The sequence below is a fragment of the Hydractinia symbiolongicarpus genome, chromosome 4, assembly GCF_029227915.1.
Source record: "Hydractinia symbiolongicarpus strain clone_291-10 chromosome 4, HSymV2.1, whole genome shotgun sequence".
NCBI classification, from domain to species: domain Eukaryota; kingdom Metazoa; phylum Cnidaria; class Hydrozoa; order Anthoathecata; family Hydractiniidae; genus Hydractinia; species Hydractinia symbiolongicarpus.
Genome location: NC_079878.1, coordinates 9,434,090 through 9,446,454, shown reverse-complemented (window position 1 = coordinate 9,446,454; position 12,365 = coordinate 9,434,090). Strand labels below are relative to the sequence as shown.

Below are 12,365 nucleotides of genomic sequence, written 5' to 3'. Positions count from 1 at the left end.
TAACGCTTTTTAAGTTTGCTGAGCTTAAAATGATTGATCATTCCAAATCAATGTCATATCGAAAACACGCGATGCCTTCAAGAATGATGACGAGGAAAAGACACGTTGCATTCCGTATACAACTTTGTTCCCAAGGCATTTTGCCTTATTGATAAGTTGATAGCAGGGAAAAACTCCGTCATAACAGCTCAGGGTCCACAAGAGTCTGGGTACGCGGTTGTTTGGTATAATGTGAAAAAAAACTAAAAAATAACTAAAAACAACTTTGGTCAAGTTGATGTTAAATGTGGTCAACCTCGTTGCCCTTGGGGACGAGGTTGACTCACTACTATACTATGTCCAAATCAGATACAGTTCTTATCAGTTTTGATAGTTATATTGTGATGTATTGGCTGAAGGGTTCGCTTATTCATTGGTGGATTTCTAATTAAGTATATTTTTCAAAGAAAGTGTAATAGAAAGCTTAGCATTTTATTGATTTTCTCTTTTTAACTAAATGGTACATTGGGGTAGAGGGGTTTAAGATTGAAATATTTACACGACCATGTGACCTTTACATGTTGGGCAGTGGCTGATGTAATCCACAGAACGCATGAAACTGCAGACTTTACCGAACAATACAACAAACGTGGAAATATATCTTTAAAGGCGGAACTTTTCCAGAATCAGTTGTTGCAATTTGACGAAATCCGTGGCCTAACTTCTTAAATTTCATGTCGCTAAAATATTTTAATGTACTTTAAAATGGGTTTAAATACTAAAAACTCAGGGATAAAATAGGAACAGTTTAAGGCTGAACAAGTAGGTAATCTTTGTATTCAACGAATTAAAATGGTTATCTGCTTATGACTTTGTGATTAACACAGCTTGCGTTATTGATTAATACGGGATTATCCATGTGAAAATCAAAATCATAATTAATGGGTAGCTGATGTGACAAAATTATTTTGAAAATCACAAGTTCTATGCTTCACCAAGTCTCTGCGAATTGTGTCTGAACATCATTTCGTATATCTAAACGGTAATGTATACGTTTTTTATCAGAACCAGTAAAATTAAACCTAAGGCTGGTTGTTCTTATTTTCGAGCCTTTTTTTACCCTTATTTGTTCTCATTTTGTTCTACACAAAAACTTCAAAGCCTCCTTTTATTCTTAGTTATGGAAAACGTATAGGTTCATAATAGAAAAGGGAGTGTTTTTGTTGCTGAAAAAACTTTAAAACTGTGTCATGTACAAGAGGTTGTTCACAAATGATTCAACTGTTACAGGGAGACAGTGAAGAGGAGTGAAAGGTGACACAACTTTTGATTTTCTAATTAAGAAAGTTTACTTAATTAGATCAGTGTACACGTTAGATGTAAACGTTGTTTATATCTAATGTGTTAACTGAATCAGCAGCGTGTGAAAATCCTTCCCGTGTTGTTATTTTTGGATTTTTGTTCCAAAGTTCACTTAAAATAGACTTAATGGGTTTCTTTCCAAATGACGATGTCAACTCAGAGGGGGTAATGTAGTTGATCAAGGGGCGAGGGATTGTTGGTCACAAATTTTAAAACAATCCCATATGATATTTTAACATAAGAACAAAGCAAACAAGGGCATTTTAAAATTTGACAAGCCTAAATTCGGTAAGCTCACAAACTTCGTGTGTGATAAGATGGCATATTAAGACCTTGTTTCTTATATTTTTGGTGTTCCCAAAACAGGTTTCTGTTTCTTATTAAAAAAGCGTGTGTTTTGCGTGTTTCTGTTAATTAGTTTTACATGTTTCAGTTCAAACTGACGCATTTGTCAAAGTTTGTTTATAGTTTTGCGCCAGATTTCTTTATTGAATTACAGGATACATGTCAATTTCTTTTACATATGATTTCCGCGGGTTTTCTTTGCTTTTTGTTTAGGTCAGAATAACATCATTCTCTCTATTTCACCATCTTGTTTCACGAGCTCAAAAATTTTCTCCAGCCTTTACCATAGAGTCAAACTTGGCTCGGAAAAGACACTCGCTTGTCTGTCAGTTTACAAAAGGAATTTAGAATCCAAAAGCTGGTTGAGGTGCGACGCAATTTTAATCTCAAAGAAAACCGGAATAAAAAAAGTATTTTTGGACATGCAATGTACACTTTCAATGTGTGAAGACATTCCAGTGAACTGCGAATATTTATAAAATGGTAGCAAAAACGAAACAAAACTTTACATCAGCTCTTACGTAAGACACTCGCCATTACTTGGTGGTAGAACTGTAGTTGCTAAGACACTGTTAAGACTAAGTTTTAAATATTTGCACATACTAAACAGTGAACAAATAAAAATTAAATTAAATGAATGTACAATTAAATTATAAATAGTTTTATTTGGTAACCTTGATGTAAGCAAACGAGTTCATTTCCAGGATGTTTTGTGAAAAGCAATTTTTCACTTTTTCATTAAACGCTGCCAGATCGTACTAAGATCGCAAGATATGTTAGATATACATGATTTAAACTACGTATACTGATAGATTTTTATAACAAACAATCAACCTTAGAGGATAGAGAAATAGAGTTTGGTTGGTTCTTTCTAGTAGAACCAACTGGGATGGTAAATTATTAGCTAATCTATTTTTAGTGATTTGTATATAAAGAAATTAAAAAGGAGCTTTTTGTTAAAGAAAAGTAAAATTTCATCAAACTAAAGTGATGACATCTGGTCGTTTAAGAAAAATTTTTTAAAAAACTATTCACTTGACGATTAAAATCTGTCACATATTCCCCATTGCGTTGAAATAATAAAATTATCTTCGGTTAAATTTATCTTTTTGTTTTTCCACATAATAGTCAATATTATTCTGTTCTGTTTTAAAACGTTTTTTTAATGCATCGACTTTCCTAAATGGGTCAGTCTTACTTAATCAATATATGAAACGCGGCGTTGAGAATTTCAGTATATTATTTTTGAAACTTTTTTTAATGTTTTTTACATTTGTTTTAGATTTAGAGTTGATAATATATTGAGTTGGAAAGCAGAAGTGGTAAAGCTTGAAACTTGAAGTTTTAGAAGAACAAAAGTAGGATTTGTTTTTTATAAGTTATCATATTTACAAAAGTGTATCTTTATTTGAAGTAAGAAAATTCTTTTCCCTTAGTGTTACTATTACAGACAATGGATTTCGTATACAAACAGAGCTTATCTTTTTTGCGTGCTGTGGATATTAAAATTTTTTAGGAGTTATAGAGAAAAATGAAGGAAATGAAGAAAAAAGAAAAAAAAGAAAAAAGAAAAAAAAAGAATCGCAGAAAAAATTCTATATGTTATTTTCTCTATTAAACATTAGAAGATTAAGATGTGGGGCTCGTAAATTCTATTAACGTCTGCAACACTTGGAGTTACGATGTTGCGATACACAAATAATTTATTTGCGCAGTTATTTTGCGACGTTATTTAAAGCCTTCTACACTCATGCACATTGCGTTACCGTTTTTTCAGCAATTACCAATGCATGCCGTCCAATTATACATAATTTGATTAAAATTTCGTTTCGTTTCGTTTTCGTACAAAGACGCTAAAATTAAAGATTAAAGATTATTGACTCAAAGATTTGCGTTGCCGTATTTTCATGCGTTTACATTAATCATAGAAAACCATTAAAATTTTTCGCTTACTGTTCATGCGTAATATGATTTTCTAAAAATACCGTTGTGTTTACACGAAGTAAAACCTTCTCCAGGTTAGATTTCCTTTTCGAATTTACCCTTTCCATCAGAATTTCACCCAAAAAACGAATAATTTTTTAAAAAATGGGTGTAAACACTATTCGGAAAATTTTCTATTTTTAGTAACATGACTAATGAAAATAGAAGAATTTGCTCCAGTATAAACGCAGTATAGGTGAAGACAATTGGCTTAAAATTACGGAAGAATGATAAATTCGTAGTACTTTTTTTGCGCGAAAAAAATAAATAAAAAAATTACAAAACCTTTTTCTTTAATGAGATAAGAAAATGAAGTATAAAAAGGATATAAAGAGAATTTTTTTAATCATATGCGCCATTTTTTTTACTTTGCTTGGCATGTGCAAGTGCGGCGACATGCTGTAGTTGAAAATACTCATAGAGGATCAGCTGGTTTTATTTTATATTTCCTAATCTAAAACTCTTAAAACAGCTATATATACCGTTAGAGCAATTCCTTTTAAAACTTATTAAATCGGATTGCTAAAAAAAAGGCTTATTATATGAAACATGTGAAAATTTTTGTCACGCATTTTTTCTTTTGGTCTTCTAGCTGTTCGCGGTAAGTTATTTTTATATCTCGTCTCCTTTATTATTATTTCATCTTCTGATTTTTCTGATTTTTTTCTGATCTTTTCTTAATTCTGACATTTTTTTCGTTATTAACAAGTAATTTCCTCACTTCAGAGCGAAAGAATAAAATTTTTCAATACAGAATAGCCACTACTCCTGAAGACTTTTGGAAACCTCCGGAAACTTCTAGGTAATGTAATATGGAAAAACTTGGCCCATAAAAAGTGATAAGTTAAAAAGGTTGAATTTCTTATATTTGCATTTTTTACGTCAGAAATAGCAGCTGCATGTGCAATATTTTATGTTATTTATTTATCGATATTTCAGAAAGGTACATTTGAGTTGATATGATAGTTTTTTTAAGAATTTTTTATAACTCTTGGAATACTGTATTAAAACACTGGAATTTAAAAAGCAAGTGTATGCATGTATGCATGTACCAACCTCGTTTCAAGTCCATTTTGCCTTGTTGTTAGAGTCCAATCCGTAGTAACGGCTCAGGGGCCACAAGACCCTGGGAACAAGGTTGTGAAGGTTGGACCTAATTGTCTACACTTTATATAAAGAAATTATTTTTCGGCAATTTAAAATCTTGAGAATGGTTGGGTTTTTTAAAGAGCGGTAAGCTACTTGAAAATTTGGAGTTTCGTATGAGTTTTAGAATTATAAGGAACTTTTTAGTAGCTGCAGAAATCTTCTTGACTAACTAAAGAAAATTATTTGGAACCGTATACGAACAATCAATGCTCGTGTACCTTGCAATTTCGCGAATTTAAATTCTAGATTTCTTGAAAACGATTTTTCTGCTTTTTTTTAAAAAACCAAAACTGCCATCTGCAAGGAGATGACCTAGTTTTTTATTTTTAGGTAGTTCTGCTCCTTATATACCAATAAGCCGTTGTTCCACAATTTTGTTCCACGGGGTGTTTTGCTTACCCAGTAAAAGGGAATTGGGTGGGGTGGGCGGGCAAGCGGGCGCTGTGAAATATATTGAAAATTAACAACTGAGGTTTAGAATAGTTAATGGTTAGAAAATAGGAAATATTGGTATTTTGAGAAAAGCATTTATTGCTCATTTAGGACGTAGTGATGTGCTTAATTCATTTCTTCAGACTTTTTTTTATTTCAATGTACTAATTAATCGAATGGATTAAAAACAAAAGTAAATTGACTGGATATTTAAACGAATTAAACACTTCAAATTAATAAATGACAAGGTAGGCTATGTTTAGCGCAGGAGGTTAAAAAATTTCTAAAATTAACAATCGCGGGAGAAAGGGCTCTATATTATCTTTATATTGATGGTAATGGCTCCTGTTGACTTTCCACAGGTTAGCGACTACAATCCCGGACTTAATTTATTGGAAAAGAGGGGCGAATTTTATAGTTCGTCCCACAAGCAGTTATAAACACTGTTTCTACAAAAGTCAAAGTTATTACAAAATTTTCAAAGTTCACTTGTCAATGACTGCAAACGGACAAAGGTATTACGAACTTGTCAAAGCTCGCTTGTCAATGATCGCAAACGGACAAAGGTATTACGAACTTGTCAAAGCTCGCTTGTCAATGATCGCAAACGGACAAAGGTATTACGAACTTGTCAAAGCTCGCTTGTCAATGATCGCAAACGGACAAAGGTATTACGACATGTCAATGATCGCAAACGGACTTAGGACTTCGAATCTTAGGTGATATCATTAGTTTCAAATTCTCAACCCATACTAATTTTTGCTGACGTCAGCACACCCCGTTTCCCCGAATTTTAGCACCTTAGCGGGCCGACGTGTGGATTGTTCCGAAATGCGGACATGGCAGAAACTGCCGGTAGCGCATATTCGAGGCTATTTACCTGGCCTACACACCTCCCAAAGCGAAGCTTTTGCAGCCTGTCAGCTTGAGAGTTTTGACAAGGCGATTCCATTTGGCTAGTTCAAAAAATAGCCAAAAATCGACCTTTTCCCATAATGTTATGTCCAAGATTGTAGTCTCAATATAAACACTCTTTTTCTTTAATAATAGCCGTCGCCTGTCTGTCTGTGGGTCCGCGAAAGCCGTGTCCCGTAACGGAAACACGAAATTTTTAAAATGCGCAGCAATACCAAATGCGATATATTTCTGTCCACTTTGTTGCAACGGGTTAATTTAAAGAACGGGCGACCTCGTGGATTTTTCCACGGGTTAACTACTAATATATTAATAATAACCGTGATCCATCTGTCTGTTATAAGGCAAAAAGTTGGGTCGTGTTGCGAAAACACAAACCACGGACTAGTCTCTATAAAAAGAAGTTGATCTGTCGGCTAAAACAGGGCCAATCTCAGCCACTCACGAAATCTCGTTAAGCTAAAAATAGCGACTAAAACTTGTTATAATTCCCGTTGTTAGTCTTTGAGTCAAATAAAAAGTAGCGACAAACAAATTTTCCACAACGACAACGGTTATTTTCAAGTATTTTGCTTCGAATCCAATCATTTTCCCGCCAAAAACTCTCGATTGTATTTTGGCTCTGTAATAAAAGTCCAGGTTCAAGACACCCTGAACATTCCTCTGGTCAGATGACAAGTAGTGACGGTGGAAAGTCGTGACGGTGATAATTCTGACGGCGAAAAGTCGTGACAGTGATAATTGAGACGGTGACAAGTCGTGACAGTGATAATTCTGACGGTGACAAGTCGTGACAGTGATAATTGTGACGGTGAGATATTCAAAAATTGGGATGTGTGGGAAAGCTTTCCGAGTATAGGTATCTCTGCCAGTTAAAATAAAAAAGCCTCAGGCGGAAAAGAAGAAAGATGTAGCCATGTAAAAATATTAACCTTTACGTTCCTACGTTCGTAAAAACGTTAAAGTTGGTCATTTTATATTCATTACATAGCTGTCTGTATTTTTTGTAAACATTGTAATCAGAAAGAATGGTGTTTAGGTTACACGACATCATAACTTTAATGTCACGTTATCACGTTTTAATTTTGTGATTGTATAGTCTTCCCAATTTTATAGCAATAGAAAGACAGATCTCGGTGGAGATAAGAAAGAAACACAGCAGCCTAAAAGGTTAACGCGAATGGATTTTAGTTTTTTATTATACTAAGCTGTTGTAGATTTCGTGCAGCATCTGGCAACGGGTAGTTTGTATTGTATTTACGTCCAGGAGGTTTGGTTTGCTTCTAACCTCGTTCCCAGGGCATTTTGCGTTGTTGATGAAGCTGGCCACTCCGTAATAACGGATCAGGGGCCACAAAATCCTGGTAACTAGGTTGGTTTGCTTCATTAAAAGCCAGGTTATATTAGTGTGTTGAATTGTTATGTGGAATTCTTTGCGTTTAATGCGTTCGTTTTCTTCATTGAAAAAAAGCAGACTTGAGTTATTCTTTTTTTCTGTTTTTGCGTAATAAATTTTGTCGATTTTGTGTTTTAGGTTAGATTCAGTAAAAAGTTTGAGAGGAATGAATAATTCCACGATTGGTGCATATGGCCATAAATTGGGCACACCATTTGCAACATCGATGGCTATATATTTCATCTTCTTAACCATACTTGGTATAACATCCAACATGGCGCTTATTTACATAATCGTAGCCGCAAAAAGGCTTCACACTATTGCAAATGTGTTCATTGTCAATTTAGCAGTGTGTGATTTAATAATGGCAGCTTTGATCATGCCATTCGATGCGGAATTCTTATTGCGTGGATATTATTCTCATGGAGACATACTTTGTGGCTTTAAAGAAGTTGCTTTAATGTTTTCCTTACCGTCATCTGTAGTTAACTTGTTGTTGTTAACGTTAGAACGCTTTATAACGGTAACATTTTCATTCCAAAGACATATTATATTTTCAAAACGGAATATTGCGTTATTGATTTTCGTATCGTGGTCATATACATTATTGGTGGCCATCTACCCGTTAATGCACAAAACTCACATTGTGTTTGTTGAGCAAGGTTTTTGCTGGATGGAGATACCATTCGAATACGTTCTGTATCAGCTCTCTGCAAACTTTCTGGCCCCGTTATTATGTATCATCATACTAAATATTCTGTTATTCAAAGTTGCAAGTAAACATGAAATTGCCATTCGAAATCAAATCCAAACATCACAGCGAAACCAGTCAATGTTGTCGTATATTGCGAACATGAAAGCAGCCAAAACTGTTTTGTTGTTAGTTGGTGTGTTCACATTCTGTTGGTTAACTTTCATCATCTTAGTGACAGCCAACGTCCTCTGCCACATTTGCCATCCAAGGGAAGTGACATGGACAGGCAATGCAGTAAACTACCTAAGCGTAGCATTGAACCCTTTGTTGTTTGGTCTCAGGAATAAACATATACGGAAGGAAATGGTTCGAAAGATTTCAAGCATTAGCTATTTTAGTAAATGGTCAAAAAAAGCGAATTCACATTCTGAATTTACTGCGGCTACTTTCTATTGCGCCGCTAATCCTGAATCCGCTAATTCATTATTACCGAGAACACCGAGGACATCTGCCAACACGGTTGAAAGCACGAAACCCTCATGTTAATATTTTGTCATGACATAGATGATCTTTGTAAATATGTAACCCTTTCTTTATTAGCATGTTAATTTTTTCGTTTTGCTATAATTTGAATAGTGGTTATCTGTAAATACATCTCCTTTCTTTTTGGTTACAGCCGCTTCTTATACCAGCGCAAAATGGATGTCGCATAGTACCCCGTTAAATGGGACATATAATGCAGAACCAAAAACATAGATTTCGATATATTGATGACCATTGAACTAATATATTGTTTCACGTCAAGCTCTCAAGCACCTTCCAATTAAGTAGTCATTTAAGGTTGTTCCCCTAGAAAAAAAGTCTAAATTTAAAAAAATTTCTTTTACCTATTTTCAGACGAAAAATTCATCTTAGAATACGGTAGTAAGTAGCGCTAATTATAAATTTTGGTTTATAATGTGCAACCAAACGCAAAAAAACCTGCCTAGCAACGCCCATAGCTGCATCTTCTTCCATGTTTACCGCTTAAAATTGCTAGATGCCACTTTCCCGCCTCTCAAGACAATGAATTACAGTTTTAAATGCGAAACGTATTGTTGCACAAGCAGTCAGACAGCTGCATTAACAGTGTACCCACCAAAGTGAACTCGTCAGAGTTTACTAGTCATAAGGTCTTAGGTATTTGGTGTTTTACAGGTCGAAATAGTGCTGCCGTACACCTTTTGTCGGTCCACAAGTCAAGAATGTCCATAAAATAATCTTTAAACAAGTTTTTTGCCGTTTTAGTTCGGAATCCAGGCGAAACAAGAATTCTCAAGATCAAACCACACACACTTTACAATTTCTTCTGAGGTTGCAGGCATTATTACCACCTAGTTTTTAAATGAAACCGATTTTCAAATCGAAATTTTGCCTTTCAGCTATTTTGTTAAGATATTGCCTGTTTTGCCCTGTTTTAGCCTTTCCTTCGTCCAAGAAATACCGCATCAGTTCTTACGAAAATGCGTTTCACTCAATCCAAACACACGTGACCCTTGAGGAACATACGCGGCCAAAAAGGCGCTTGAAATAGCGCATTTTATTCGCATATTTGGTTAGGCGTTAAGCAGCAAAATGTCGTACTTTCCCTATATTTTTTCTAACAACGGGTAACCATGGCACCCAATCAATTAAATTTTCACATACTATCATATCATCATCAAGTAACTTCAGGAAAGACAATCCTCTGCGATATATTTTTTTCTATGGGAACTACCCTAAAGTTATCTTTTTCTTCTTTCTCACAATTGCGTCACTCTTCTCTAAATTAATCCGCGATAAATAATCGAGAACTTGCAAGTACATTGTTACTAAGTTTTTGGATCATATTCGAGATCTCGTTAAAACGGGCGGCCTTCTCCTTCTCCTTTTTTGATCGTTTTTTAAAGCGATTGTTCTTCGACCCTGCGTGCAAGCGGCTGAGGTCTGTGACGAATCACAGAATTATGTCATGAACCGTAATAATCGAACATTTAATTTGATACATTTAATAATTCGTGAAATATCTTTGGCGATAACAGGATTATCTAAGTTAATTAGATCGAGCCCCAGCGGCCAAAGCTCAGGAACTGGCTTACGACGAACGGCTTCAGTTTAAACTCCATATTGAATCGACGATACGCTGACTGAAGCTTTGTTTTTGTGTGGTTAGTATTTAGAATTTCGACCAAGAGAAGTGAACGTGTAGGTTCGTACCCCATATCTCGGTACAAATGTATCTTGATTTATTTCAATACTTTCAAGAGATTTTCAAGAGACACGCGATTTCAAATGTTACCAAAGTGAAAAACCCGCGGTTTTCTTAAATTTTAACAAAATGTGTTACTTTTTTTCTCTCTTATCGTCCACTATGCCTCCCTTTTTAACAACAAGGCTGATGTAATACCGCTATAATTACTTTGCCGAACATTGTCTTACGATACAAAATAACTTGCATCATTGTTTTGTGGGACAGCCTAGCTCGTTCACAGAAAAGCAAAATGGTGAAGAATTTTGATAGCAAGTAACTAATTAATTTCATAATTTTAGAGATTACTATTTATAACTAAAGCCCAAAATGTTTTCTTCAATATAATGTAGGATTTAGATTAGGTGTTTTTTTTTTTTGTTTTTTTGCTTCACGGCACGCTTTTAGAAGATAAACATGACATCTTTGTAGTAAAAAACCGCCCTATTATCACTCGCCTTTTTTCCAGCGTTCCGTGTACCATGATATGGTGTTAAGTTTCTTATTCTAACTTATATTCTCCAATTAGGTTATCATTTATAAGCATCAAGATCATTTCTTTCGTAAATAGCCACTAAGTAAGGTATTGATTTGTTGGTCACAGGATTTTTAAGACACTGTGTTTATCTCAAAGAGCTCTAGTAACAAGACTGTGGTTAGAAAACCAGAAAACAATACGAATGACGCAGATGACAAGTGATTTATGGATGCAAAAGATGACATCCTTGATCAACAGTGTGATAAGTAGCTGGCATTTGTATTGTGGCAGGATGTCTGTTTTATCCCAGAGTCTTGGCTGACAGACAAAACACGGCTGTTATTACAGAGAATACTTATAAAGTGTATCTAAATTCTCACAGTTCTTATTTTTGGTCAGATTTAAATTCGGGCATTTTAAATTCGCTCACCCAAATTAGATGTATTCCATCGGACGTAAATTCGTGCACCTCATGGAAGCTAAAAGAAGTTGATTAAAAAACTAGTCCAAAGATTAAAGAAACTTTTAGAACTACCTATTTATTTTAGAAACGCTCATTTTACAAGAAAAATTAGGAAACTTTCGGAACTAAAAACATGGAATTTCAGCCTACAAATAAGAAGCTTTAAGAACTTTTAGGCCCTTCGCCAGGTTTCTTATAAAGAAAAACATGTAATTAACGAGTGTTTCAATTTATTTATTTGGCACCTGTATGACAAATACTCAGATTCCATATCTCTCAGAGCTTTAGATATTGGCTGTTACCCTAAATCACCCCGAAAAAACTCAATGAAATCCTTATAATCAGGGAAATTCAATTACTTTTCGATAGGACTATGTTTCGGACTTGAAACTTGCAAGGCAACTTTATTTCTTCAAGGGAAATCTTTCTCTTCTGGGTATTTTGGTCACACAAATAACCGATTACCGGAAAATCGGGAAAACATGGATTTTCGGGCAATTTTTGGTCACTATTTATGCGAACTATAAATAATTATGTAATAACTAGAAAATTTGTTAATAAATTTTATTTGGCTGCTAGAAACCTTAAAATGAATTCGCTTTGAACGTAAGTAAATGAATTTTGAGCAGATAATGGTATTAGACGAATTTTAAACTTCCGATAACTGATATAATCATAATATATTTGTCCATTTTGCTCGAAAGGAATTAACAGTTAATAATCAACCTTGACCCCAGGGCCTGTGGCGTTTTTTTTATATGACATATCAAAAAACGCTACAGGCCCTGGGATCGAGGTTGAGTTTATAATCATATTTAGCTGATTTAGTCAATAGACCTTTCCCGAATTTCCTAATTATTTCAAAACTAAATTAAAGAGGTCGATACTAAAAATGATTTTTAT

At 34.5% G+C, this 12,365-nt stretch overlaps 1 protein-coding gene across 3 annotated transcripts; it reads left to right on the top strand.

Moving 5' to 3' along the window:
• The first annotated feature begins 1,236 nt into the window (after nucleotides 1-1,236).
• On the top strand, nucleotides 1,237-8,909 carry LOC130641131 (alpha-1A adrenergic receptor-like). Of its 3 annotated transcripts, XM_057447801.1 has the most exons (3): nucleotides 1,388-2,578; nucleotides 2,969-3,044; nucleotides 7,700-8,909. In XM_057447801.1, the coding sequence occupies exon 3, from the start codon at nucleotides 7,728-7,730 to the stop codon at nucleotides 8,799-8,801; it is 1,074 nt and encodes a 357-aa protein (XP_057303784.1). In that variant the 5' UTR covers nucleotides 1,388-2,578; nucleotides 2,969-3,044; nucleotides 7,700-7,727; the 3' UTR covers nucleotides 8,802-8,909. The 3 variants fall into 3 exon arrangements, 2 of the variants coding, with proteins under 2 accessions (XP_057303784.1, XP_057303782.1); XR_008982434.1 differs by lacking the exon at nucleotides 7,700-8,909 and adding an exon at nucleotides 3,123-5,148 and having other exon boundaries at nucleotides 1,237-3,044; XM_057447799.1 differs by having other exon boundaries at nucleotides 1,388-3,044.
• The last annotated feature ends 3,456 nt before the right edge of the window (nucleotides 8,910-12,365 follow it).

Bases quoted from the DNA above. Each gene is read 5' to 3' on its own strand.
- LOC130641131 (XM_057447801.1), top strand. From the start codon at position 7,728: ATGAATAATTCCACGATTGGTGCATATGGCCATAAATTGGGCACACCA.